Genomic DNA, 27,027 nt, shown 5'->3' with positions numbered 1-27,027 from the left:
ATGTAATGTGATTATCAGCTGATGTTGTACAAAAAAAGCTATAGGCCTACTACCTGTTGTCAGTGTGAAGGCTAATACAAAACATACATTCATTATAGTCGAAAATTGACATTGACATTTTATTGCTTTCTCAATAGACAAAAGGGGGAGGGACTGTGGTTTTTCTGGTCTGACCGTCCGATACTTTGCAATGCATGCCTAGGCCGAATAGGCAGCAAGGGCATTAGGGGAATTTAGGGCTATGGAGTATGGACTGGACGGTCTGGACCAGAGCTATACGCCCCTGAATTTGTCTGTAATTCCCATGATTAAAACTTGTGACCTGTCAGGCAGCAGGCTATACGAGTATTACCACACTGCCTTGTTTTCTGCCACTACACGTGGACGGTGGAATGTGCCTGACTGACTGTGCACACCACCAAGGGAACTTCGACCCCTTAACACTCTTATCAGCTCGGTCTGACCTCTGGCTGGATGCATGTGAAAGTTTTCCTAATCCTCGAGTCTTGCATCGTTAATAAGGACCAGTCCTTTGCCCTTCCTGTAACAGAGTAGTCCCGGACAGTGATTCGGACCTCTATAAATCCAGAATTTTCTGCGCCACTGAAGTTGACGGTTCTTCTTTGGAACTTTAATCAGAACCGACCACCACCATGCTGAGTAAAGACCTTGCTGACATCGAGGTAAAATTGTGTGTATTTTCTAATAACAATGATAGGCCTAAATGTCTATATAGTTCAATAAAGTGTGCACATCAAACACTTTGTTGCGCATTTAAATGTGCCATGCGTTTTTTATTGATTGATTGAAATATTTATTAACAGTTTGTAGAATTACAGTAGGCCTACATTTCAAGCACAAACTCAATACAAAGACTGTTAACTGAGTGGACGACCCAATTAAGCATTACACTTGTTTACAACAGGGTCCACATTGTTCAATTCATCAAATCATTTAGAGACATACAAATAGACACTGTTAAAGAACAGAACAGGAATTCATCATAAACTATGCGTATGCTCAGTGCCGTCATTGGGTTTAGGTCCGTGTTAAATTGAACATGGTGGAAAAAAGTTAACTGATTTTTGCGACAGGTCTATTTTTTTCCACATAGTGATAATTAATCAAACAGACCCAACATATAAAGATGATAAATATACAGTGTATGTTGATGTAGACTGCATGAGTAAACCTAATTTGACGAAGTAGAGAATCCAAGTTTCTACCAACGCCCAGCATCGCTTTAATCTGCCTACTCTGACATGTTCATGTCATGTTGCTTAAGTTGATGGAGATGTTAAAGGGATATTTCACTTCCAAACAGGCCTGCAGGTGGTCCATGGAAAATAATGTTTTAAAATGCAAATGCATTTCATTATTTTGTTAATTGTAAGTATTTGAATGAATAGGCGTGGTGTGGAAGAAAAAGCTTCAGGACTTGATTTAATTAATTGCATGATACTATGTGCAAGAAATTATAGCAAGCCCAGCCCAAGCATTATCAGAAATATGCTAGTGGTCCAGAGCTTTTTCTTTTTAAGTTATATTTTCTATGGAATTTCTTGACCTCCGAGTCCGACTTCCCACTACTGACAATATTGATGAGCCACCAGATAATTTAGTGCACTGTTCCATGGAATACAAAATAAAACCATGTGCAATACCTGTACCCCTGCTCTTTCTACACTAGTTCCACTTCTCTATTCTACCAGTTAATTACTATTCATGATGTGTTGCAGGGTCAACATTTTGTCCCAGTCTACACACAGCTAGAATTAGTTTAGGTACACAGGCTTTTATTTTTGTTCACATTTGGCTCAAAAATGTAAGCTAGAACCAGCAATCTGGCTCCATTGGAGTGGAATTATTAGCCACTTCTCTAGGGTAGTGTTTCCCAAACACTGGGTTGGGACCCATTTGTGGGTCGCGGGCCCATTTTTATGGGTCCTACATTTTGTTTTGAATTATTTCAAAACATTTCCAAAAAAGCATTCATTTTTTATCAATTAAAAACAAAATTCAATGATTTTTCAGTAATTTCATGAAGAAAAAATATAATTAATTATCTACAAGCTCACAACGTGGCATGAAGCGTAGCGTTGTGAGCTTGTAGATCTGCACACCGGGCAAATGTCTAATTTCTGTTTTGAGTCACGGGCTGTGGTGGCCGAACGGTTTGCGGAGCGGTCTTGATATTGGAAGGTCGCTATAGTTCGTATCCCCAGACTGGCACGTTAAAATTACCACCGCTGAAGTGCCCTTGAGCAAGGCATTGAACCCCTACCATGAAATGTTCTATGAGCAGGGCCTGGCTGTGAACAAGTTCTTCAGCTTAGTCCAGTTAACCTGGGTAAATATAGTAACTTTGCTTTGCTTTTTGGCTAAAAAAATGTTGGGAACCACTGCTCTAAAGGCAGGTTTTGCCGCCTGTGCACCCAGCCTGACGCGGGTGTCGCAGGTTCGAGTCCCGATCCCGACGACCTTTGCTCCATGTCACCCCCTATCTCTCTCCCCATTACCTGTCAAACTACTTTGTAGTGTGTACCTATCAATAAAGGCATAACAAAGCCACCAAATATATCTTAATAAAAATAAATAAAATAAAACCAAGTACCAGGTGTCAATAAATGGTGAACCTTCTTAACAGAAAATGTAGTCTGAAATAATTATTTTCACCTTTATTTTATATTTTTATGGAGGGATAAACAGTAGGCTGACAGGAAATGGGGGAGAGAGATGAGGGAGTGAAATGTAGTAAAGGCTGATCGGGAGTCGAACCTGTGGCACACTGCCAGACTCGGGCTGCTGGCCAAGGTGCCTGGACCGCTGAGCCACGGCCCAGGCCCAAATAATCATTATTGAAGGTTTCACGTACTGTATGGCACAGTATTGAAGACTGCAACAGGTGAAAACTAAGGTGGCCCTGTGATAATATTTGGCAGAGCAATTCATTTTGTAAATAATTTACATGATCTGACTGACCCGTGATGTAAGTACCACATATAGGCAGAAATGTCTGCTAAAATAGACAATCTACCCTGAGGAATGATTATTGTATTTGTTGAGAGTGAATGACAGTTACATTGTACAAATTGTACGTTTTTAAATGTTCTGATGAATTGAAAATGGAGGACCCTGATGTAAACAAGTCTTGGTGCTTTTTCTGGTTTTATCCTCGTAACAGTTTTTGTATTGACCTGTACTTTAATTGAAATGTACCCATTCTACATACTGTGAATAACATTTTCAATCAATCAATCAATCAAAGCCAAACTTACTTCATACTCCTGGTCTATGGTTTTTTAAGGCAAGCAACACTTTTTAGTTTATTGTACTATCCCCTCCCTGTGGAGGGGAGGGTGAGATCTTTGTTAATCCCATGGCGGAAATTCAGTTTCATCTTCACCCAGCATGATGGCTGCTCTGATGATCGTTCCGATGGGGAGACCTGTTGGGGGTTGGTTGTAGACATGCAATGTAAATGATTCATAATGTTGGTAGTTTCCAGTACATCATACATGCGTTTGAAAGGCATATGAAATTGCATTTGTTTTCTTGCGCAAGCAGAGAGCGCAAGTACTGCGACTGGTTGGGTATGTATGTCAGTGTTGTCCACGGTCCACTGTATGTCAGTGTTGTCCACCGGCCAATAAGGGACCACCATTCTTGATGGCTAACTAAGGTACGTTTGGTGATCGGCTGGGTATGTACCGTACCTGTATGCATGTTTGTATGTCGGGGTAAGGATGGTTATCCCTTATTGGCTGTTGATGGTGACGTAACCACGTACGGTACGTTTTAAGGTTGGTATAAGGTCAATAACGGGTCTAAAGGATTGAGAACAGCAGTTGTAATAGACATTAGTTAGAAGCAGTACTTGCGCGCTAGGCCATGTATGTCCTACTTGTGTTCAATGCACACGTTAATTGGCACGTTGACAGAGTGCATTTCTAGTTTATCCTTTGATGCCCAGGTGTGGGAAAATATTAATATATAATATTGAAATTTAGAAAAATACAAGATGCTTGTGGACTGTATTTGATAAATGCCAAAGTTTACTTTTTTTCTTCAATTATTGTGGTGTTTTCATAACACCATAGTTTTGGCCCGGACCGCAGGCGTAGCTGTCCGGCCTGACAGAGTGTCGCGGGTTCGAATCCCGATCCCGATGACCTTTGCTGCGTGTCACTCCCCATCTCTCCCCATTTTCTACCGAGGTCCTATAAATAAAGGCTTCATGCCTTTATTTTCTTTTTTAAAAGGATTTTGTTTTGGGGCTTTCATAGCCCCAAAACAAAATCTTTAAAAAAAAGGATGAAAAAGAAACATCATAGTTATATATGTCAAAAACAAGTGCAAAACGGGTTACCTTGCATTTTCTTTATTGGTATAGTGGTATACTGCATTTTGTCTTCCTCAAAAAGACAGTTTCCAAAGCAATGAATAACAGCCAGTAGTTTTTCATCCAGGACCTTTTTCTGACAGCCCACGTCTTGGTTTGCTTGTTATCAACCTTGTTAATAAGTCAAGTGTAATGTATTTTGAGGGAGGCCAGGGTGATGGACAATGTCCTGTACTGTCTGTCCGTGTTTGCAGATCAAATGACCAAAACATGTTATCTATATGACATAGGTTGGTTTAGCTGTTTACGCACTATTACGCACTCCATGGTTCACTTCAGTTCGGTTTTATTTTCAGAGGCTCCCAGTCGCTGCCCGCACAGAGTACAAAACTCTGATGCTGGCCTTCAAAGCAACCAAAGGTATGGCACGACCATATCTTGCAAGGTTGATCGGACCCTACCGTTGTGCTCAGATCAGCCATGACGCAGGGAAGCTGGAAGTAACTTCACTAAAAACGTCGGGACAATGCTCCACACGTCCCAAACTCTTCTCCCTTTTGGCTCCAAAACTATAAAATGCACTTCCCATTGAAATTAGAACTGCAGACTCACTCCCAATCTTCCGCCATCGTCTGAAAACCCACCTCTTCAGACTCTTCATCTTAGCCCGTAGCATTGGCCGTAGCACTTTCCCTAGCCTCGGCGACCTTACAGCCAGGCATATGCAAAGGCTAAATGTATGGATGTAAGCACAAGTGAGAAGACTTGCTGGGCATTTCTGCCTGACACACCTGGTGATCTCTTGCGGGAACTTCAACTGACGGTCTAGGTCAGCCCTCATGTTCCACCTGCTAAATGCCTAAATTGTATAACTTGCATTTCTGTTGCCTATAGCCTACACAGGATGTCTTGCTTTATATTATATCAACTTTTTGGCATATGATGAAATTAGGAATTTTGACAAACTCTGTATACACAGTAGTTGGATGAAAACATAGGACTTTAAATTACATTTGTTATAGTCAGTGCAAAATGCAATTAACTTGTCTTCTAAACCTTCTAATTTGGATTGAGTTGAAATTGAACTGAGCCCAACCTTGATCATCAAATACCATTACATTAGCTCCTACTATAATTAATATAAAACATCTTACAGTAAGTAGCATTTCTTGGAAGTGTTAGACAATTTTAATGAATAAAGTGGAAGATGTTACTCAATTCTCTAGTAATACTTTGTAAATAAATCATAAACCCCTGGCTCAGTCAGGGGTCAGTCAGCTAAATCATTATCTTATCATCTCCACTCTAACCAAAGACATGACCACTTTTCCTAGAATGTTATGTCACCTTTTGCCAGCAGAACTGCATGTGTGCCTGTGTATACTGTATTTGTGTGAAAGTGTAATCAAGAGAGATAAGGCAAGAGATAGGCAAGTTACTCAATCACTAGCAATATGTATTTCTTTGTAAATTCACGAGTTTAATGTTTTGAGGATGTCTTTTAAAACTCGACATTACTCTGACATTATTGCAGACACACGTTTGAGCTGGCTAGAGTGACCACAGTCACTGATTAGCTCCACAGGAGCAACTGAGGTTTGCCTTGCTCAAGTTCAGTGTTGAGAAATCAAAGCTCATTCACATAACTCTGGAATGTTCTCTGGAAGGTGACTTGAACCAGCAGTCTTTTATAAAAAACTAACTGAAATTTCACTTTCTTAAATATATCTCAAATATTCAAACACAGACTGTCTGTAATAGAGGTAGTAGAGGTACATCAGTGTGACAAAACATATTCTATCAGCCGTCTTAAAGACAGTTATAAATCAGAAGGAACAGCTATAGGGTTGGTTTTAAATGAACGTAATGTGAATAATACTCTCTGTGTAAATTAAACTGAAATGTGTGAGGGTCAAACTTTATACTAGATTTTACTGTGTGCTCTGATGTGATTTTGATGGGTTCTCATGTGTTGTCACTTGTCACAGAGCATTCTGGCTCTGAATCCCCGTGTGAAGACTCATGCCCAGGCCTTCTCCACGACAACCAAGCAGAGAGAAAAGAAACACTGGAAGAGGAATATTGAGAAGTGCTCTGATGTGAGACCACACACACACACACACACACACACACACGTGACACACATACTAAATTCCTTAGTGTATTTACCTATTTGTAACTCTGAGAGAATCTAATGCTCGTAACGCTCTAAATATTTACAGGGGTACAATCTTTTCACTGGTCCATCTTTCTCTCAATCCACTTCTTTAAATCTCATTTACCTCTCTGTTTTCCTGTTATCTTCTCCTGGATGTTCTCCTTTAGGCCTGTGTGAAGTTGGAGAACAACTTTGATGACATCAAACATACAACACTGAGTGAACGGGGAGCGCTGCGCGAGGCGATGAGGTGAGAGAGAATACACGATGCATTATGGGTATTTTATGACCCATTCCTGCATGTGTACCACGCTGAAGCTTTAGCCAGTGCATTCCCACTATTTAATGGCATAGGTTTTCTCAATAAGGTGAGACAAGTTCATCCAAATTTATTTTTAATACAGTACACACAGACGCATGTGCGCACACACATTGTGCAGTTGGAACTTCAGGTGTGTTTGTGGTCAATAGGTTGAGGCATTTCCAGCTAAGACTCTCCCTGAAATTAAACAAAGCATTTTTAACATCTGTTCACTGTCAGGTTTATATCTTTCTTCCCTTTTGTGCTAATGCTGCTAAAAGGTGTGCTTGTCCTTGTGCATTTCTTGGTTTCTCCTTTCTGCTACCACATCACCTCGATGGGTTCCACACCTTGTACCTCAACATCCCCACAGAGGTATACCTGTAGAATAGATAATGTACAGAGCAGTCTGTCATTGGTTGAGCCAATAACGTTGCTTTAATCTTGGTCCTTGAATGTTTTGTAGTGATATTGTAGTAGTGACACAAACCCCACACACTACACAGTATCCCTTCTGCAAACAAGGATGTGGACAGAACTGAGGTAACGACCTTCACTTTACCCTGAGCAGAATCTATATCTTTGCCCGTTTGATACACAGACAGACAGTCAAAGACAGACATGCCCCACACACGACACACACACACGTGTATATTTTATGAATCGCGTTGAGTTTTGTTGTTGACTCAACTAGACTTTTTGATTCTTTTCAGCTATTTTTTGTCATGATGCAATTCTCATTTGTGTTAAATGAGAATATGTAATATATAATGTATGTGTCCAGGTGTCTAAAATGTGCAGATGCCCCCTGTCAGAAGAGCTGTCCCACCAACCTGGACGTCAAGTCCTTTATCTCAAGCATCTCCAATAAGGTACTATGAGCTGTATGAAGCTTTGCAGACATGCGCGCAGAGCGATACATTATATCACACATGACATGATAGTAAAAGTGCGATGCAGGGATTATGTGTACTGTATATACTACTGTGTAGTCTGTAGTGTAATGTGTGTGTGTGTGTGTGTGTGTGTGTGTGTGTGTGTGTGTGTGTGTGTGTGTGTGTGTGTGTGTGTGTGTGTGTGTGTGTGTGTGTGTGTGCGTACGTACGTACGTACGTACGTACGTATCAGAACTACTATGGTGCAGCGAAGGCCATCTTCTCTGACAACCCCCTGGGTCTAACATGTGGAATGGTCTGTCCGACTTCGGAGCTGTGTGTGGGAGGCTGCAACCTCTTCGCCTCAGAGGAAGGACCCATCAATATAGGGGGGCTACAGCAGTTTGCCACAGAGGTACAATTGTCTATCTGCCTGTAGTTAAATTGAAAATATGTTGTTCCAGGGACCCCCCCAGAAGCAAAGATTTGAGTTAAAAACATTCGCTCTGAAAGAATATATATTCAGATGTGAAGATGTGCGCCTCATTTTCATGATTTTTCAAAAATAGCAGATCTACAAGCTCGTAGTGCGGCACTCGTAGATCTGCTATTTTTCAATAGCTAAAGTATAACATAATGCTTAAAACACCAAAAGGGGTTCCCGTCCAGAATGGGTTTAATCCAGAGAGATTTACAGTAAGCAAGAACAACACATGGTAATACATCAAATACATAAACAATAGTCATCAAGAATCATAAGTAAGCTAAGAACCTAACATCCGTCCAACAGCAGAATGTCTGTCCAATGAAACTATGAGTATACACTACTAGAATTTCGCAGCCGCTCATCCCAGAGTTACGTTGCCGCGCACTATGGGAAGAAGGAAATTGCGGGAGTTGACTCCACATGTAGTAACGGATGGGTTATTAGTTATTATTATGTGTCCTTATTAGTGTAGTGTAGTGTAGTCAACACGTTATGGCTCATACACACTGCCCGGTATTTGCCTCCGATTATGCTGTCGGGGAGCATTTTTGGCGCTGGCCGACAAAACCCCTGATCTGACGTTAAGCTGTGCCCAAAAGTTATAGATCACAAAGACTTTGCAGGTAGAGCACATGACATGGCCCTAAAAATATATATAATTTTAATATAAAAAACTATTTTTGCATCTGCCGCTTGAGATGACCTGAGATGACTTGATTGATTGACGTTAAAAAGGGCCTGTCAGCTCAAACACACAATGCAATAGTTGTTGTTGCGTACAATCATCAGTAGCAAAGTCAAATACCAAAAATAAAAACCCTACCATTTCCATTTTCCCCCCTCTATTTCCCATTCCATGTGCGTTTGTCTTATAGTTTCTCTGGCCTCTGTACTACTGCCACCTACCGTCCATTCATTGTATTACACAGTGGGTGAAAAAAACACACCCCTTAAGACTAAACCCGACCAATCAGAGGTGTGGCTTCCAGAGGTACCTTTTTTTTTTTTTTTTTAAGATATTTTTTTGCGGCTTACGCCTTTATTGATTTTTTAAGGGATAGAAAGTAGGCTGACAGGAAACGGGAGAGAGATGGGGGGATGACATGCGGTAAAGGCCGTGTCGGGTCCGGGAGTCGAACCCGCGGCACACCGCGACTGGATCACCAGTCCGGTGCCCAGACCGTTACGCTACGGCCTGGGCTCCAGAGGTACCTTTGACATGACATTTTGTGTGTGTGTGTGTGTGTGTGTGTTTGTGTGTGTTTGTGTGTGTGTGTGTGTGTGTGTGTGTGTGTGTGTGTGTGTGTGTGTGTGTGTGTGTGTGTGTGTGTGTGTGTGTGTGTGTGTGTGTGTGTGTGTGTGTGTGTGTGTGTGTTTCGATGTGCAGGGCGTTGCTGAAAATGAGCACCTGTGCTCAGCTACTTCCCTGGGTAAATAAAAAAAAAGAAAAGAAAAAAAAAGAAAGGTACCTTTCAAAACCTATAGAAGTCAGCCTGGTACAGACGAAGGGGACACCACTGTATGTAGCCTCAATTACATTTTGTAACTATTTTCTGCAATGGGATGATAGTTTTATTTGGTGGGTATATGAGCTGGTTGTTTTGAAAGTAGCTCTGAAGTAAAAAAATCACACCAGTGTGAACCAAGTGGTGCAGCTCCCATCTATTGGTTCTCTGTATCGTTCCAATTTGTATCATTCCAATTTCTTCTCTGTATCGTTTCAATTTCTTCTCTGTATCGTTTGCGTCCAGCAGGTGGCAGCCATGTCACATACTTCTCTCGTTCCATGCTCACACAGGGGTACACACACACACACACACACACACACACACACACACACACACACACACAAACAGGCACACGGACATTGTAAGCTGGATGTAGAAGTGGTTGCACCACTTAAAAAAAGTGTGGGCAGCCCTGGTATAGATGAATATATATATATATTTTTTTTTTCTTTTCATTCCGTGGGTAAAACCCTGTAGGCTACCCACATATTGGTAGCCTATTAGCCCAATATTGGCGTTATGCATTTCACTTGAATAATGTTGTGTGCGCACGTGCGCGTGTGGAGAAAGACAGTTATTTAATGAAAGTGAAGATTATAACGTCCTGTATTGGTAGCCTATATTAGCCCAATATTGCCGTTACGCATTTCACTTGAATAATGTTGTGTGCGCATGTGCGCGTGCGGAGAAAGACAGTTATTTAATGAAACTCAAGATTATAACGTCCTGTCTCGCTGCCGCCGTGCGTGTATAGCCTGTGTAGTGTGTGTGTGTGTGGGGCGTGGCGAGAGAGAGAGGCGTGGTGAGAGAGAGAGAGAGAGAGATCGTGGCTTCCAGGCGTGCGTGTGTGACGTGTGTGTGTGCAAGCCAGGCGTGTGTACTCGGCAGTTGGCTGGCAGGCGAAAATAGCCAAAGCGTTCCGTGTAATCGTAATATGTAGGCACAAACAAACTACTGACAAAGTACAATGTTGATGTAACTAAGAGATTCGCTGAGAGAGCGATATTTTAAATACAGAGATTTAGAAGGAATAAGCAAAATCGTGAGGCTACAATTCCTCTCCCCTTCCTCGTTTCTCTTCTCCTGCGGGAGATCAGAATGAGATTCTGAGAGCTAGTGTGGGCCTATTAGAAGACAGGGCAGTGTTGCCAGGTTTGCGAATTGTAAGCGAGTCGTAGTGTGTGTTGAATGGCATTTGAATGGCATTTGTGGGCTTGTGAATGAATTTTCTCACATGTAATTTGTGCTCACTTGCATAGACCTGGCGAATTTAGCGTGGTGAAAGGGCAACAGTGTTCCGGGGGTGTGGGTGCTTCGGGCGATAATGTTTGTAGTAAACAAATGCATTGCCGCCGTGAGTGTGGACGGGAGGCATCTTTGGTGGCACTGCAATGATCATTTTCTGGCGGGTGGTGTCGAGTGTTGGCGTTGGGCGCGATAGGAGGAGATAGGTCCTGCACACTGCGAATGCTGGAGCTGGATGCAATCCTACCTGGAGGGGAGAGAACAGATGGTGGAGGTGAACGGAACACTGTCCCCTCCCCTCCCAGTGAGCTGTGGCGTCCCACAAGGAAGCATACTAGGGCCTTTACTGTTCCTAATTTATGTTAACGACATGACTTCAGCTTGTGATGTAGTCATAGCACGCCATAGTACACATATATAGCATAGTAGTAAAGATGTATAGTTTATATGTATAGTGTATGTATAGTTTCACTATATAAATATTCCACTGTTACTTTCTTAGCTTACGCATGTTTCATGATAAATGCTTTTTATGTGATGTATTCCCATGCTTTGTTCTTGCTTAAATGTAAGTCGCTCTGGATTAAGAGCGTCTGCTAAATGCCTAAATTGTAAATTGTAATTGTAAATTGTGACTGCAACTTGTTCCTGTTCGCAGATGACTCAGCACTGCTGGTCTCGGACAGGAACAAACTGCAGGTTGAAAAGACCCTCAGCTCTGAACTCGGTAGAATCTGCACCTGGCTCGCTGATAACAAACTATCCTTACACCTGGGAAAAACTGAATCCATCCTCTTCGGATCAAATAGTAAACTCAGCAAGGCAGATGGCTTCTTGGTTAGAGTGGGTGACAATATTATCACACGAAAAGATCAAATTACCTACCTAGGTTCCATCCTGGAGGCCAATCTTTCCGGTGATAAAATGGCCACCAACGTAATCAAAAAAGTCAATCAAAGAACAAGATTCCTTTACAGGATCTCCTCACTGGTCAGCAAAAACACCTTGAAGACCTTAACAGGAGCCCTCGTACAAGGTTTCTTTGACTATGCATCCACCTCTTGGTACCACAGCACCTCAAAGGCCCTTAAAACAAGGCTCCAGACCTCCCAAAACAAACTGGTCAGGCTCCTACTTGGCCTCACCCCCCGAACCCACCTCACCCCTGCCCACTTTGACAGGCTGGGATGGCTTAGGGTCGACGACAGAGTACAGCATCTTGCAATGGGTCTGGTCCACAAGATTCGATACACCACCAAGATACCCATGTACCTGTCTAAATACTTCCTTAATGTAAACGAAGTCCACACCCACAACACCAGAGGGAGTGCAACAAACCATGTACAACCCAGATTCGGCACAAACAAGGGACTAAATTATTTTAGCTCCTATGCCACCAAAATGTGGAACGCCCTACCAACAGTCATTAAGACATGTGAATCCCTTGACTCCTTCAAAACCGCTCTCAAAGGGCACCTACGGATGGCTGCAATTCGAAACTGGCCTCTGTAAAATCTGAATCTCCCCCCCATTTTCCCTCACTGTATATTGTATCTTTTCCCTTTTTTGCTTCCCATATGATGAATTCCTGTTCTGTTCTTTAGCTACATAGAAATGTCTATTTGTATGTCTCTAAATGTTTGTATGTCTTTAAATGTTTTGATGAATTGAACAATGTGGACCCTGTTGTAAACAAGTGTAATGCTTAATTGGGTCGTCCACTCACAGTTGACAGTCTTTGTATTGAGTTTGTGCTTAAAATGTACTGTAAATTCTACAAACTGTTAATAAATATTTCAATCAATCAATCAATCAAGGTAAGTGTGTGACGTCACTGCCGTGTGAGTGTGTGTGGGTGTAGTGTGTATTGTGTAAGATGGTGTTGTGGGTGTTGCAATAGCGACGTAGCTGTTGTGGCTTTGGGTTTCTTGCCATGTGTTGGGTACAAGTTCTCTAATATATAATAGAATAGATAGAGTGCTATGTCTGCATGAAATGCTATCTAAATTACATAAATTGAGTCTTTGCATACGCCTAAGGTCATCGAGGATAGGGCAAACATCTTGTCTTTTTGTCTCCACCAGGCCGAAGGCATGTGGGGAGAGTATGTTTTGCACTCCGTCCGTCCGTGTGTCCGTCCGTGTGTCCGTGTGTCCGTCCGTCCGTTAGCAGCTAATCTCGGCCACCGTTAACCCGGTCGATGCCAAATTTTGCACACACACTCCCTGGATGCCAACGATGAACCTCTGCCCCAAACTTTCCAGAACGGCCTGTTATAGCGCCACCAGGAGGCCGCTTTGTGCAAAACAAGTTTTTGCACAGTACACCTACAGATTTTGTCCAAACATCACGCAAATTGGTACACAGTCTCTCTACAGCCATTCAACGAAACGGGTCTTTCAGATTTCTCAGACTCCATCCTGATTGGTTAAGATTGGCTTCCAAAGTTCACAGGAGTGCTCAGTTTCAAACAAAATGCTGCAAATCATGAACACATCGCATGATTTCCTTGAAATTGTGCACCCACATTCCCACTAGGCCGAGGACGAAATGCCACATGAACAATTTCAACTCAGCCTCAAGGTGGCGCTATAACTGGCCGAAAAGTGTTTTTACCTCTGCACGAATCTGTGGATCACTTTGTATGCCAACTCCCTAGAGGCCAAGGAAAAACCTTTGTCTGGAATTATTCACATCTGCTCTTTATAGCGCCACCAGGAGACCCACATATGTAAAACACATTTTCTATTATTACTCCTTCAGATTTTATCCAAATTTCACGCAAATCCGTACACATGATCTCCATAGTCATGTGATCAACACAGGTTTGTTTGATTTCTCATATTCCATCCTGATTGGCCACGATTGGCTCCTACAGTTTTCAGGAGTAGCAAATGGCCACAACTCCTCACGAGTCAACGCAGCGTCCCATTGCGATGAAACTGTGCACGCATATTCCCACTAGGCTGAGGAAGAATCCTGGTGGAGACCTGTGCCGATTGGCACTTTATCTAGTTAGCTATGTAACTGATGGTGTAGAAAATCCTAACTCTACTAAGCATACATTTACTGTATGCCTCCAAAGCCGTCAACATCCCTCAACTGTGTGTGTGTGTGTGTGTGTGTGTGTGTGTGTGTGTGTGTGTGTGTGTGTGTGTGTGTGTGTGTGTGTGTGTGTGTGTGTGTGTGTGTGTGTGTGTGTGTGTGTGTGTGTGTGTGTGTGTGTGTGTGTGTGTGTGTGTGTGTGTGTGTGTGTGTGTGTGTGTGTGTGTGCGTGCGTGTCAGGTTTTCGGTCAAATGGGTATCCCTCAGATCAGGAACCCTGAGCTCCCACCGGTCAATGAGATGCCAGAGTCTTACCATGCCCCCATTGCGTTGATTGGCTGTGGCCCTGCGTCAATCAGCTGTGGTTCTTTCATGGCCCGCCTTGGATATGATAACATCACCGTCTTTGAGAAGCAGAAGTACACTGGAGGCTTGAGGTAATATCTGTCATGTGTCTGTACTCTGTAGAGGGGTAACTGGTTTGATGTTTCTGGCTCAAACAATGCTGTCAACTGTGTCTGCCAGTTAAGGAATCTCACTACTTTCAGAGCAGTAGCATTTACAGCTACATCCCAGAAGCAATGGAAAGGAATACTGTCAAACATTCTGGGGCCTATTGATAGTTGATACTACTGTATCAACTATGTCTGGTAATGGACTAAAAAGGCGGGCCTAATGAAAAGGGATGACACTGGCTTTTATGGCGTTTTATTTAATGAACTTAGACTATCTAGTCATCATAGTTCTCAAAATAAAGGCGATTACTAAACTTGTGCATTGTCGGTGGAATATTGCTGACACACACACACACACACACACACACACACACACACACACACACACACACACACACACACACACACACACACGCTTCAATACTTTGAAGAGATATTTCAGAACTCGCTGCACTGTGTAGTTATCGGCCCAGTATGACATTACTGACCTCAAACCAGAAGCCAGTGTCTTAAGCACTCCTGCTCACTCTCTATAATATTTAATTACACAAACATTTTGATTCAATTCTTATGTTATTGTCTTTATTGAGATGAAAAGGCTAAGAAAGTATAGTATACTTAAGGCTATAGGCAAATGGGGACTACAGAGGAAAATTAGCATCCATATTGTTTATATTAATATACACTGTCCCTCCCAAATTAACAAATAGTCATAATAAAAACAAAAAAAATATATATATATATCATATATCATATCATCATATCATATCATCATACTATAATCATCATACTATAATTCTAACAATGTCTGAGTGTGTGTCTGTGTGTGTGTCTGTCAGAAACACTGCCGTAACTCCTTACTGCCTGCACCAATCACTCCCACTTTTCACACAGGCATTGACCATATGAATGTGGAGGGCGTAACGAAGCCCTTTTTTCGATTTGACACATTAATGATTATTAATGAATTGATTAGTCAATTACATTAGGGTAATTACGCAGTACCCCCCACGGCCACAAGGGGGGGGGGGGCAAATATCTCACAACGGGTAAGGGCTAGTATATAATAAAAAATATAAAAAATGCTGCATTCTTTTTATGTAAAGAGCTACAATCTGCAATATATTGTTGATGCCCAAACATTGTAGTTCAGGAGATATTTCTTATGTGTGAGGATATATTAAGAGGATCTTCTGCAGTCATCACTGCCGGGCCCGGTGCTATTTGTAACTCTGCACTTTCCTTGGTTTCCTTGCAGCACGGCAGAGATCCCTCAGTTCCGTTTGCCCTACGAGGTTGTCCAGTTCGAAATTGACCTCATGAAAGACCTGGGCGTCAAGGTAACACGCACGCACGCACGGCACACACAAACACACACAAACACACACACACACACACACACACACACACACACACACACACACACACACATACGCGCATGCATGGCACATACGGTAGGCAAGCATGCACACACAGCCAGACAGCATTAGAAACTCATGATTTTTGTATCCAGGTGGTGTGTGAGAAGGGGTTAGGCGTAAACGGGATGACTCTGACATCGTTGAAAGAGGAAGGATACAAAGCTGTCTTCATTGGAATTGGTCAGTACCTCATCATCAACAAAATAAGTACAAATAAGCAGAAGCCTGTAATGAGATATTGTGCACAGAAAGGGCTGTTGCTTAGTTGCCGGCATATAACATAAATCAAAGTGTTACATTCATTTGTGTTGTAGGTCTTCCTCAGGCCAACAGAGCAAAGATCTTTCAAGGTCTCACCATGGAGCAAGGCTTCTTCACCTCCAAAGACTTTCTGCCCATGGTGGCTGCAGCCAGCAAAACAGGTAACGCATGCACACACGCACATACGCATGCACGCACAGTGGCAGGTACAATTAGAGAGCAACCTGATGACCAAGGTTAAATCCAACATCTGTCCTGTCAAAGTTAGAAAGAGCTAAACTGGGTGTATACGAGCACATATCCATTGAATGTGTGTGCGTGTGTGTGTGTGTGTGTGTGTAGGGATGTGTAGCTGTCGTGCATCCCTGCCAGAGCTTCGTGGAGTGGTCATCGTGTTAGGTGCTGGAGACACAGCGTTTGACTGTGCCACCTCCGCCCTTCGATGTGGAGCCAAGAGAGTGTTTGTCTGCTTCCGAAAGGGATTCACCAACATCAGAGCTGTACCCGAGGAGGTAAAGAGGGACCGAGGCAAGGATGGGTGGGTGGATAGTTGGATAGATAGATGGATCTTCTTCATGCACTATATTAAGTACTATGTGTAATTTTCTTTGTAGAATTTTTTTTACCGCTGTACAGCCTGTAAATAAGCTAAGAGAGACCCTACGAGTGTGCTGTGAAACAAGCTTCTAAATATATGATACCCTTTACTTGTACTTTTTTGTGGTAAAAGCGCTCAAATTTTCTTCTTTCCTGCCTTGATCTCCTTAACCCCCGCCCTTGTCTTCCCTTTATTTGTTTTCTTAGAAAAATAACACAATGGGAACTATATGCACAAAACATGTACCCACTTTTTTACTTGTAAAGCTGTGATGTGACAATAAAGCTGATTCTGATTCTCCTCTGCTTTCCCATGCAGATGGAGCTAGCCAAGGAGGAAAAGTGTGAGTTCCTGCCCTTCCTGTCTCCACGTGAGGTCACTATGAAGAACGGCTGTGTCGCTGGGCTCCAGTTCTGCCGCACGGAGCAGACAGATGATGGACAGTGGATCGAGGACGAGGACCAAATCGTCAAGCTGAAGGCTGATTACATCATCAGCGCCTTTGGCTCCATGCTCAGTGACTCGCAAGGTAGCTATTGAACTGAGTTTGAGTTTATTGACTTTGTAGCTGTCACGCATAAACTTTGTAAGTCGAAGCAATAACATGTATTCCAACGGATTCAATGAAGTTATTATTTAGTCCAAGCTCTTGTTAATACTTTTCATTAGTTAAATGCTTGTAATAACCCTCAGCAGACAGACTTTAGCACTTCCAATCTGGCATCCCTATGAATTAAAATGTCTTCATCTCAAAAATTGTGCAAATATCAATCTTTTACAAGCTGAGCTCAAATAGGGCAAGTCTAAAATAGGGCATACATTTACCAGTAAGATGCCTGAGGGCGAGAACGAGGTTGCGTGCACGCATCCGCCTCGTTGACGGCAGAATGTGGGCGAGCGCTGGCGCTTTGGCATGGGGGTCAGATCCACATGGATTGAATTCTGTACTGGCCATATAAGGAGCATGTCTAGAGAGATCAACATATGGAATGTCAGAACCATACAGTATGGAGATCTAAGGGTGGTAGCGGGAACATTTTCTTGAGTGTACAGGGTTTGATGAGGGCCCAGGTAGAGCCGGGCCTTAATTTTCGGGCCTGTTGAGAACTTCGCAAGAGGTTTGGTGTAAAGAGCAGAGTACACAGTGAAACCAGAGTGAAGTATTTACGTTGTTTAATGTCTGAAAATGAAAATACACAATTATATGAATCCAACATAATAGTGCTGTCAAATAAGTCTATGAAAAAGTTTAATCTGCAACACAATTTTATATAATATGTAGTGGGGGTCCCTGCATCATCTCTCTCTCAGCTAGCTGGTCCTTGGCCGGGCTAATAAAAAAACAAACATTGAAGACCCCTGATCTAGATATAGATAGATAGATAGATAGATAGATAGATAGATAGATAGATAGATAGATAGATAGATAGATAAAAATACACTACATCAGTAAAAGAGTAAATAGAATGCAGTAGAAAAAGGCAATAGCTATAAGTATAAGAGTAACAGCATGTGAGTCTGGCTCCACCTGCTGGCTGTAATACACGTACAGTAGATAGAATGTATATGCCTGTTGCACCACCTTGGCGTGGCGCTGCATCTGGGTGTGAATCCTATGTCAACAGACTCAACAATAGTATAGTCTAGGTACTGTAGGGGGAATAGATATATTGTGTAGTGAGTGAGTGAATTCCTAAGCAACTTTGTATTTAGAACCAGTGGCTCAGCTGAACCCAAGTCCCACATAGGTCAGATCATTGTAAATTCATTATATCGTCTGAGTTAGTCTCTGTCGGTTGGAAACCTCATGTGTCGTACTTTTCAGGATTTGAATAAAAAAAAACAGATTGACACGGTCAAAGCGCATCGCTTCGCGTTGCATTTCAAGCTTGTAGATCCACTACTTTTGATACTTTTCTGTGGCGCTGTAGTATGATCAATTAAGGCGTTAACAAAAAAAAGAAAGTTAGAATATGGAAATAAGAGGTTTCTGCCCGAGAGCAACATTATGTTGTAAATTATAACTACATCCTACTCTAAATGAACCTATATTTACCTGTGTATAAATCCCTAGTGTCTCAGGCCATGGCTCCCATAAAGCTGAATCGTTGGGGAACCCCGGAGTTGAACCCAGACACCATGCAGAGCAGTGAACCCTGGGTATTTGCAGGAGGAGACATTGCTGGTCTTGCCAACACCAGCGTGGAGTCGGTCAATGACGGCAAACAGGCCTCCTGGCACATTCACAGATATCTACAGGTAAATAGATCCCGGCGATCTTTGCTGCGTGTCACCCCCCCCCCCCCCATCTCTCCCCCTCAACTTACTACTGTGAATCTATCAATAAAGGCAGAAAAAGACATGTTTAAGCAAATATAGTCAGGGTTTCCTGCACAATGTTGTTGGCATGGCGCTGCGCCATGCTTGAAATAAATCGCGCCATGCCAAGCTGCCCACTGGGCAGTGTCTGCCCAGTGGCTCCCCAGTGCCTCCCCAGTGTCCCCCTGAGTGCCACCCCAGTGTCTCCCCAGTGTCTCCCTAGTGTCTCCCCAGTGTCTCCCTAGTGTCCCCCCGAGTGCCTCCCCAGTGTCTCCCCAGTGCCTCCCCAGTGAATCCCAGTGTCCCCCTGAGTGTCTCCCCAGTGCCTCCCTGAGTGCCTCCCCAGTGTCTCCCCAGTGCCTCCCCAGTGTCCCCCCAGTGCCTCCCCAGTGTCCCCTCAGTGCCTCCCCAGTGTGTCCCCACTCCCCAGTGCCTCCCCAGTGTTCCCCTGAGTGCCTCCCCAGTGACTCCCCAGTGCCTGCCCAGTGTCCCCCAGTGTCTCCAATAGCAATACAAGAGCAATAATACAAATTAATCTTAATTTATTAATCTTATTCATTAATTAATTAATCAAATTAATTAATTAATTAATCAAAATTTTCAGAAGGCCCCCCGCGCCCAGCACCATGCCAAAGCTTTTTCCTGCAGGAAACACTGATAGTAGTTTCACAAATACACTGTATAGGTAAATATTTTGTATAGACGGTATGCACATGCATTAAAGTGAGTGGCAAAGTGAGTTTAACGTTGTTTAACGTAATTTAATGCAATCAGATGTTTCTGTTTGGATGCATGGGCTGTCAAGGTCAATAGTTTTTTTGCCATTCAGTAGGCGTTCCTGCATAACGTCCGGGTATGATGATGATGTCACACGCATACCCTCTATTCACATGCAGTTAAATATGTATGTATGTTATAGCCACATATAAAAATGATTTTTACAAATCCATACTGTACTCCTTCTCCCCTCCAGTCCCTGTACGGGCATACGGTAGACCCAGTGCCCAGGCTGCCTTTGTTCTACAGTGCCATAGACGACGTGGACATCAGTGTGGACGTGTGTGGGATAAAGTTTCCCAACCCTTTTGGCCTGGCCTCAGCACCCCCCACCACCAGCACCGCTATGATCCGGAGGGCGTTTGAACAAGGCTGGGGCTTTGCTCTGACCAAGACATTTGGACTGGACAAGGTAGACCCTCATACTATATTCACAAATATTCACCTCTACACCTCACACACCGTAAACCTCACACTGACTAACCTAAACGTTTGTCGGGCGTTTATTGGGCGTCGGAATTAGGAGCAGTGGGATTCATGTTATAGATATAGACAATACTGTATAATCTGCCTTTCTGTCTGCCTGTTTTCCAGGACCTGGTGACCAACGTGTCTCCTCGTATCGTGCGTGGTACGACATCAGGCCATTTGTTTGGGCCCGGGCAGGGCGCCTTCCTCAACATTGAGCTCATCAGTGAGAAGACAGCAGCCTACTGGTGCCAGGGGGTGACTGAACTGAAGAGAGACTTCCCTAAAAACGTAACGCCTTCCTCTGTTCTGCCTTTGTTTGTGCTCTGTTAGGTGGTCTTTACACGAGAATGGTGTTCATAGAAAACGGCAAAATAAAGTATCTTTTGCTGTGGTCCCTTTAGACGAGAACTGTGTTTTCAGGAGGTGAAAATGCAACAAAGTGAAACCACCTCCCAGAGTGGAAATATTTGAGAACGCCGTTTTATCCCTTCTCCGTGTAAACAGGCAAAACGGTGAATCCGCAAAACTTATGACAATGTTAACTCGGCAATATGTATCATTTGCAGCATGACATAAAGTGAACATAATGCTTCTATTCCTCTCTCTCTCTCTCTCTCTGTCGCTCTCTCTCAGGTGGTGATTGCAAGTATAATGTGTAGTTACAGCAAATCCGATTGGACTGTTCTGACAAAGATGGCTGTGGTGAGAATATATTGTTGTAATCCTAACAAAGTCGAATTAAATTAAATTAGAATATTTATTTTCCCTGAGTAGGCCTGAATATAGACCTGAATATAATAGTAATAAGTGTGTGTGTGTGTGTGTGTGTGTGTGTGTGTGTGTGTGTGTGTGTGTGTGTGTGTGTGTGTGTGTGTGTGTGTGTGTGTGTGTGTGTGTGTGTGTGTGTGTGTGTGTGTGTGTGTGTGTGTGTGTGTGTGTGTGTGTGTGTGTGTGTGTGTGTGTGTGTGTGTGTGTGTGTGTGTGTGTACGCGTGCAGGAATCAGGTGCAGATGCTTTGGAGCTCAATCTGTCTTGTCCTCATGGGATGGGAGAGAAAGGAATGGGACTGGCCTGTGGACAGGTACACACACACATATGCATCAATGAAGGACCAGGAAGTCTGGCGTGGCATTGTGAAATCCATGATCTCGACCGTGGTCGAAAAATAATGATGAGAAGTAGATCAGTGTTTCTGTTATTTATGTACTTGGTGTGTGTGTGTGTGTGCGTGTGCGTGTGTGTGGTTGCTCGCGTGCTTGCTTGCGCATGCATGTGTGCGTGCATGCATGCACTTGTTTGTGTACATTTAGGACACAGAGTTGGTGCGTAACATCTGTCGTTGGGTACGTGCTGCCTCTCCCATCCCATTCTTTGCCAAACTGACACCCAATGTTACCAACATTGTTGACATCGCCAAAGCCGCCCATGAAGGTAAACCGTCATCAACGACGTCTCTCCCATCATCTTTCCACGTATTTAATGTTTGTTGTCTCGCTTTGTAGGTGGTGCCGATGGAGTCACAGCCACCAACACGGTCTCTGGCATGATGGGATTGAAGGCGGATGGCTCCCCTTGGCCTGGCATTGGACAGGGAAAACGCACCACGTATGGAGGAGTGTCTGGTCAGTGCACACACACACGCACGCACGCACGCACGCACGCACGCACGCTCACTCAATCACTCACTCACTCACTTACTCACACACACACACACACACACACACACACACACACACACACACACACACACACACACACACACACACACACACACACACACACACACACACACACACACAGTCACACACACAGCCCAGTCAGGCAACTTTTAAGGTGATTAATTCGTTCACTCATCCAGGTCATGCTATCAATCAGACCCATAGCTTTGAGAGCAGAGTATTCATTCATTCATTCATTCATTCAGGTAATGCTATCAGACCTATAGCTCTGAGAGCAGTGTCCGCCATTGGCAGAGCGCTGCCTGGTTTTCCAATTCTGGCCACTGGAGGCATCGACTCGGCAGATTCCGGACTGCAGTTCCTTCATGCTGGAGCCTCAGTACTACAGGTACTACAACTACTACTACTACTACTACTACTACTACTATGCTGATAATACAGCATAATACTCACTGTAACCTTAGTACTACATGTACTATTACCACTGATACTAGTACTACTGTACTGCTAATACTGCCACACTATAGGTCCTCAGTACTACAGGTATACTTAAAGCTGCTATAAGCAATAATATGTCAAAACTTTACTGACCCTTTTTTCCGCAATGACTAACCAATCGGGAAGCAGACAGGCAAATCGACCGATGACAAAGCTTCTAGGAACATCTTTGAATGCAGATTGTGGCCTCTAGATGTGTCACAGAGACACATTTTTGGGGGAGTGTTCTACCCATTGCTGGCTGTCTGAATACCAAAACAAAGGTCATTAAAAATTTGGCATATTATTAGCAGCTTTAAACCACTTTCTTACCACTGTTACAGTTACTATGCCTTTCACTAGTCCTGTGCTCCACAACACACAAACACAAGCCACTGGACTGAAAAATAAAAAAAATAAAAACTGCCATTATGTTTGAATTATTTAGTTGGATATTAAAATCACAATCTTGAAGAACTTTTATGTTTGACTCAGCGTTGACTGACGAACTCACCCATTCCTCCTGTCCATCCATCCATCCATCCAGGTGTGTAGTGCCGTTCAGAACCAGGACTTCACAGTGATTGAGGACTACTGTACGGGTGTGTATCAGCCTGTGGTACCATAACTACAAATATGCATGTCTTTGTTGATTAGTATTATGATTCATATGTCTGTCAATTGATTAATGCTTTTACCCCTAGTATCCAGTATCTTGTCATGTCTGACATCTGTTGGGATACACCAGTGCAAGCCAAGGCCCTCAAGGGAACAGTATTTTCCCCTAAACAAGCATGTTCAACCACAACTTAGGTTTACTTCAAGTAAACATTCAAGTGAAGCCTGTTACCCCAACTTCCTACCTACCTACTTATTACCGTTTCTTTCCTGCCTTCCTTTCTTACTTACCCAACTACATAACGACCTACTTCCCTGCCTACATATTTACCTACCTATATATCAACCTACATTTCTACCCGACGGATTAAGGAACCATGTCTAAAACACACAGGGGAGTGTTGCTGTGGATAGAAATGGGTAATACTAATGGTGTAATAAATGATAATAAATTATAATCGTGTGTGTGTGTGTGTGTGTGTGTGTGTGTGTGTGTGTGTGTGTCCGTTCCGTCCGTCCAGGTCTGAAGACCTTGTTGTATTTGAAGAGTCTGGATGATTTGAGAGACTGGGATGGACAGTCTCCTCCTACACGGGCACACCAGAAAGGCAAACCAGTCCCCAGAGTGGAAGAGCTGGTGGGAAAGGTAAAGTCTATACTACTACCAGGCCTACTACTACTGAATACTGATTTACAGTAAACTGTACTACTGCTGTTACCACCACCAATGATAATACTAGTGCTAATATTTCTACTACTACTACTAATAATAATAATAAGTGTGTGTTTACTTGCATGTGATGTGCATAGAGCCTACCTAGCTTCGGTCAGTACCTGCACGAGAAGACAGAAGCCATCGCTGAGTACAAGAAACGACTGAGAGACAGCAATGACAATGAAGTCACTGAAACCAATGTGGCCCGTGTCAACCTGCCTAAGAAACCTGTTCCTGCAGTCAAGGTGTGCCTCATGCACACACACACACACACACACACACACACACACACACACACACACACACACACACACACACACACACACTTACTCATACTGTCAGACTGTATACATGGACACAATACATGCATTACACATGTATACACTAATACATGGATGCAAACACATGCATTACACATGTACACACTAACACATGTACATAAACACGCATTACACACAGATCTTGCTATTTCAATGCTTAAAACCATACAATTTTGTATTTAACATGCTGTATGCGTGTGTGTGATAGGATGTGATAGCCAGAGCACTACGTCACATTGGTGCGTACCAGGAACTCGACAACACAGAGCAGGTACAAATGTTTTTTATTATTTTCGTTATTGTTCTTGGGGGAGGGCAGCCTCAAGAAGAGTCTGTCTTATGATAGTAAGGGGTTTGAATCCTACGTACTGCCAAATGAATATTAATTCACAGTCCTACATATGTCCAATCTTACCAGCTGACTATCTTCCACATGAATGGAATGTGCGAAAGGGTTGATATTGGATATTTGATGTCAGATTAAAAAAATATATATATACAGATGCAAGAAGTACATCTAAGATACCATTACCATTAAATATACAATAGATACATAGATATCGACAGTTTTATGTCCTATTCCGATGGAGAGAGATAATTGTAAATGTAATAGCCGAGATTTTAACCCAGATCTCCTGAATGGGAAAGCAGACAACTACTCATCAACCACTCATCCAAGAAGATTGCAGCTTTAAGATACAATTCCATGAATAAATTAATGTAACCCTCTGTGTTTGCAGGTCCAAGCTCTGATAGATGAGGACATGTGCATCAACTGTGGGAAATGTTACATGACCTGTAACGACTCTGGATACCAGGTCTGTCTGTCTGTCTGTCTGTCTGTCTGTCTGTGTCTGTGTCTCTCTCTCACTGTCTCTCTCGCTCTCTGGAGACTCATCGATATGGTCTGGCTCCCTTATTCTATTGATATCCACTAAGTGGCAATAGGTAGGATTAGAGCACTGATATTCAGAATCCTGAACCATTAGAATCTGGTTCAAGCTGGATATGCTGAATTTCTTTGAACTTCCAGGACAAAATCTGTCTGGATTGTCTGATCCTGGATCACCAAATATAGGATTTAAAAATCTGATCTGATCCGATCAGATGGGGATTAAGTTTAGAATTTGTGGGCAGGATTGTGTAGGCTACAGCTATTTTTTTTTAAGGAAGAAGCTATTAGAATGGCAATAGCTGTATTCACATCTTGCAGCTTTGTCTCTCTCTTCCACAAAAACTGAACTAATTGATCCAAGTTAGTTCTACAACTACACTCATTTCAAATACGGTATATAAAATATTATGTAATGTAGACAGTTCATGGTTTTTCACCCTCTGTCTGGGGCCCGGTTCCTAGGCACACGTCTAGAATGCCTGTGCTCACATCAGGCCCTGGTTACATGCATTTGTTTACTGGTATGTACTTTTAAGGGAAGGCTTTGGTGTACCTTAAAAAACTTGATAAAAACATGACTTTTGCTGAAGACCTTATTTAAACAAAAAAACAACTACAGTATCACTTTAGCTTTTTAGCGCACAAACTTTTTCTGTAGCTTTTGATTATTTGTTTAATGCCTTCGTAGTCAGCACTCAACTTGTGTGCGGTCACAAGTTAAGCATTCATCAATGTTCTTGATCAATGTTTCATTGCTGACGAGGTTTGTGCACCCACATTCTAATGGATGAATTCTCTATATGGGTCCCCTCTATGCTACGTTTTCTTATGTTATTCAGAAAACAAACTGGTCTTTCTGCCTCACAACAGTAATTTTGCCGTCTCTGTTTCAACTATTGTGTCTCCTTTATGCGTTTCTCTCTGGACACAGAGATACTTCTCAGGCATCTAATGTGACTCAAATGTCTCTCTCACTCTCAAGGCTATAACATTTGATCCAGAGACCCACCTGCCTTTTGTGTTGGACACCTGCACTGGCTGTACACTGTGCTTCAGCGTCTGTCCAATCATAGACTGCATCAAGATGGTAACCAGAAAAACGCCTTATGTACCCAAGAGGGGCGTGCCCGTCAGCCCTGTATGCTAGACGCTGTTTAGAGGATGAAAACAGTTTTTCTGTCTCCAAAATGTTATTATTTTTGTGAGCCATTTAATTCAAACATAATTGAGTCAAAACTCAGATGTAGGAAAAATGTATTATGACGGTTGTGTCACTTTTTACACTTCGAGGACATTTTTGGTGAAGGGTCCCTTGCTTGGTTCTTCCTGTTTGCCAATACTGAGCACATACATTTGATTTATCTGTCATGCTTATATCAATCTGAAGTAATATGTTGGAGGTGGGAAGACAAGGCACAAGATAGAGAAACGACGTGTTACTGCTTATAAATACTGTATATTTATGTATACTCTGAATTGAAATTTAACAATGGGTCTTTATGAACCTAAAGGAGATTCATATAATCATTTGGGATCCAGGGTTCTCTCTGCTTTAACTTTCTATGCACTCTTGATTGTATTATACAATTAGTGTTACTAATGTTAATAATCATATGGATGTACTTTTCTTTGCAAAATAAACAGATTACCAGTAAATGATTAGCAGCAAATCAAAGGCAAACATTGTACAAATGACTGGTAACAGTAAAATCCCCTAGTGTTAATTTAACTCCCAAGTGTGTACAAATACAATCATGGACCATTCCTTTGGTGTTTAATTAGAATTTAGATTTTACGGTGAATGAGACACTCACCAAAGAAGCTGAGTAGTTTGTTCAGGCGTAAGTTTATCCAAGGGTAAGCAGCAGGAAAAACTGATGCAGATTGCAGTAGGCCTAATTGTATTCTGTATTCTCTTAGGTGTGTTGGTGCATATATCTGAACCTGATTGGGATTCTGATTATAGATTCTACTTCTGTTATTAAATATGATATATATGACATAAATGAGTCTTGTACTGATGCATGTCCTGAGTTGGTTCTGTACTTAGTTCCCTCTAT

At 42.6% G+C, this 27,027-nt stretch overlaps 1 protein-coding gene across 1 annotated transcript; it reads left to right on the top strand.

Annotated features, from left to right (window-relative positions):
- Positions 1-496: 496 nt before the first annotated feature.
- Positions 497-26,114, top strand: dpydb (dihydropyrimidine dehydrogenase b; the record flags this gene model as incomplete). Its single annotated transcript, XM_083781685.1, has 25 exons — positions 497-683; positions 6,331-6,441; positions 6,668-6,750; positions 7,586-7,673; positions 7,930-8,091; positions 14,202-14,398; positions 15,675-15,756; positions 15,930-16,017; positions 16,152-16,259; positions 16,441-16,610; positions 17,015-17,225; positions 18,771-18,955; positions 19,989-20,204; positions 20,387-20,551; positions 20,897-20,965; positions 21,261-21,344; positions 21,574-21,694; positions 21,766-21,885; positions 22,188-22,330; positions 22,967-23,021; positions 23,559-23,683; positions 23,848-23,997; positions 24,281-24,343; positions 24,813-24,890; positions 25,950-26,114. The coding sequence occupies exons 1-25, from the start codon at positions 654-656 to the stop codon at positions 26,112-26,114; spliced, it is 3,069 nt and encodes a 1,022-aa protein (XP_083637811.1). The 5' UTR covers positions 497-653.
- Between the last annotated feature and the right edge of the window lie 913 nt (positions 26,115-27,027).

The sequence above is a fragment of the Protomyctophum parallelum genome (assembly GCF_964188405.1).
Source record: "Protomyctophum parallelum genome assembly, chromosome: 14".
In the NCBI taxonomy this organism is placed as follows: domain Eukaryota; kingdom Metazoa; phylum Chordata; class Actinopteri; order Myctophiformes; family Myctophidae; genus Protomyctophum; species Protomyctophum parallelum.
The sequence above is the reverse complement of the archived record's forward strand: the minus strand, read 5'-3'. Positions and strand labels throughout refer to the sequence as shown.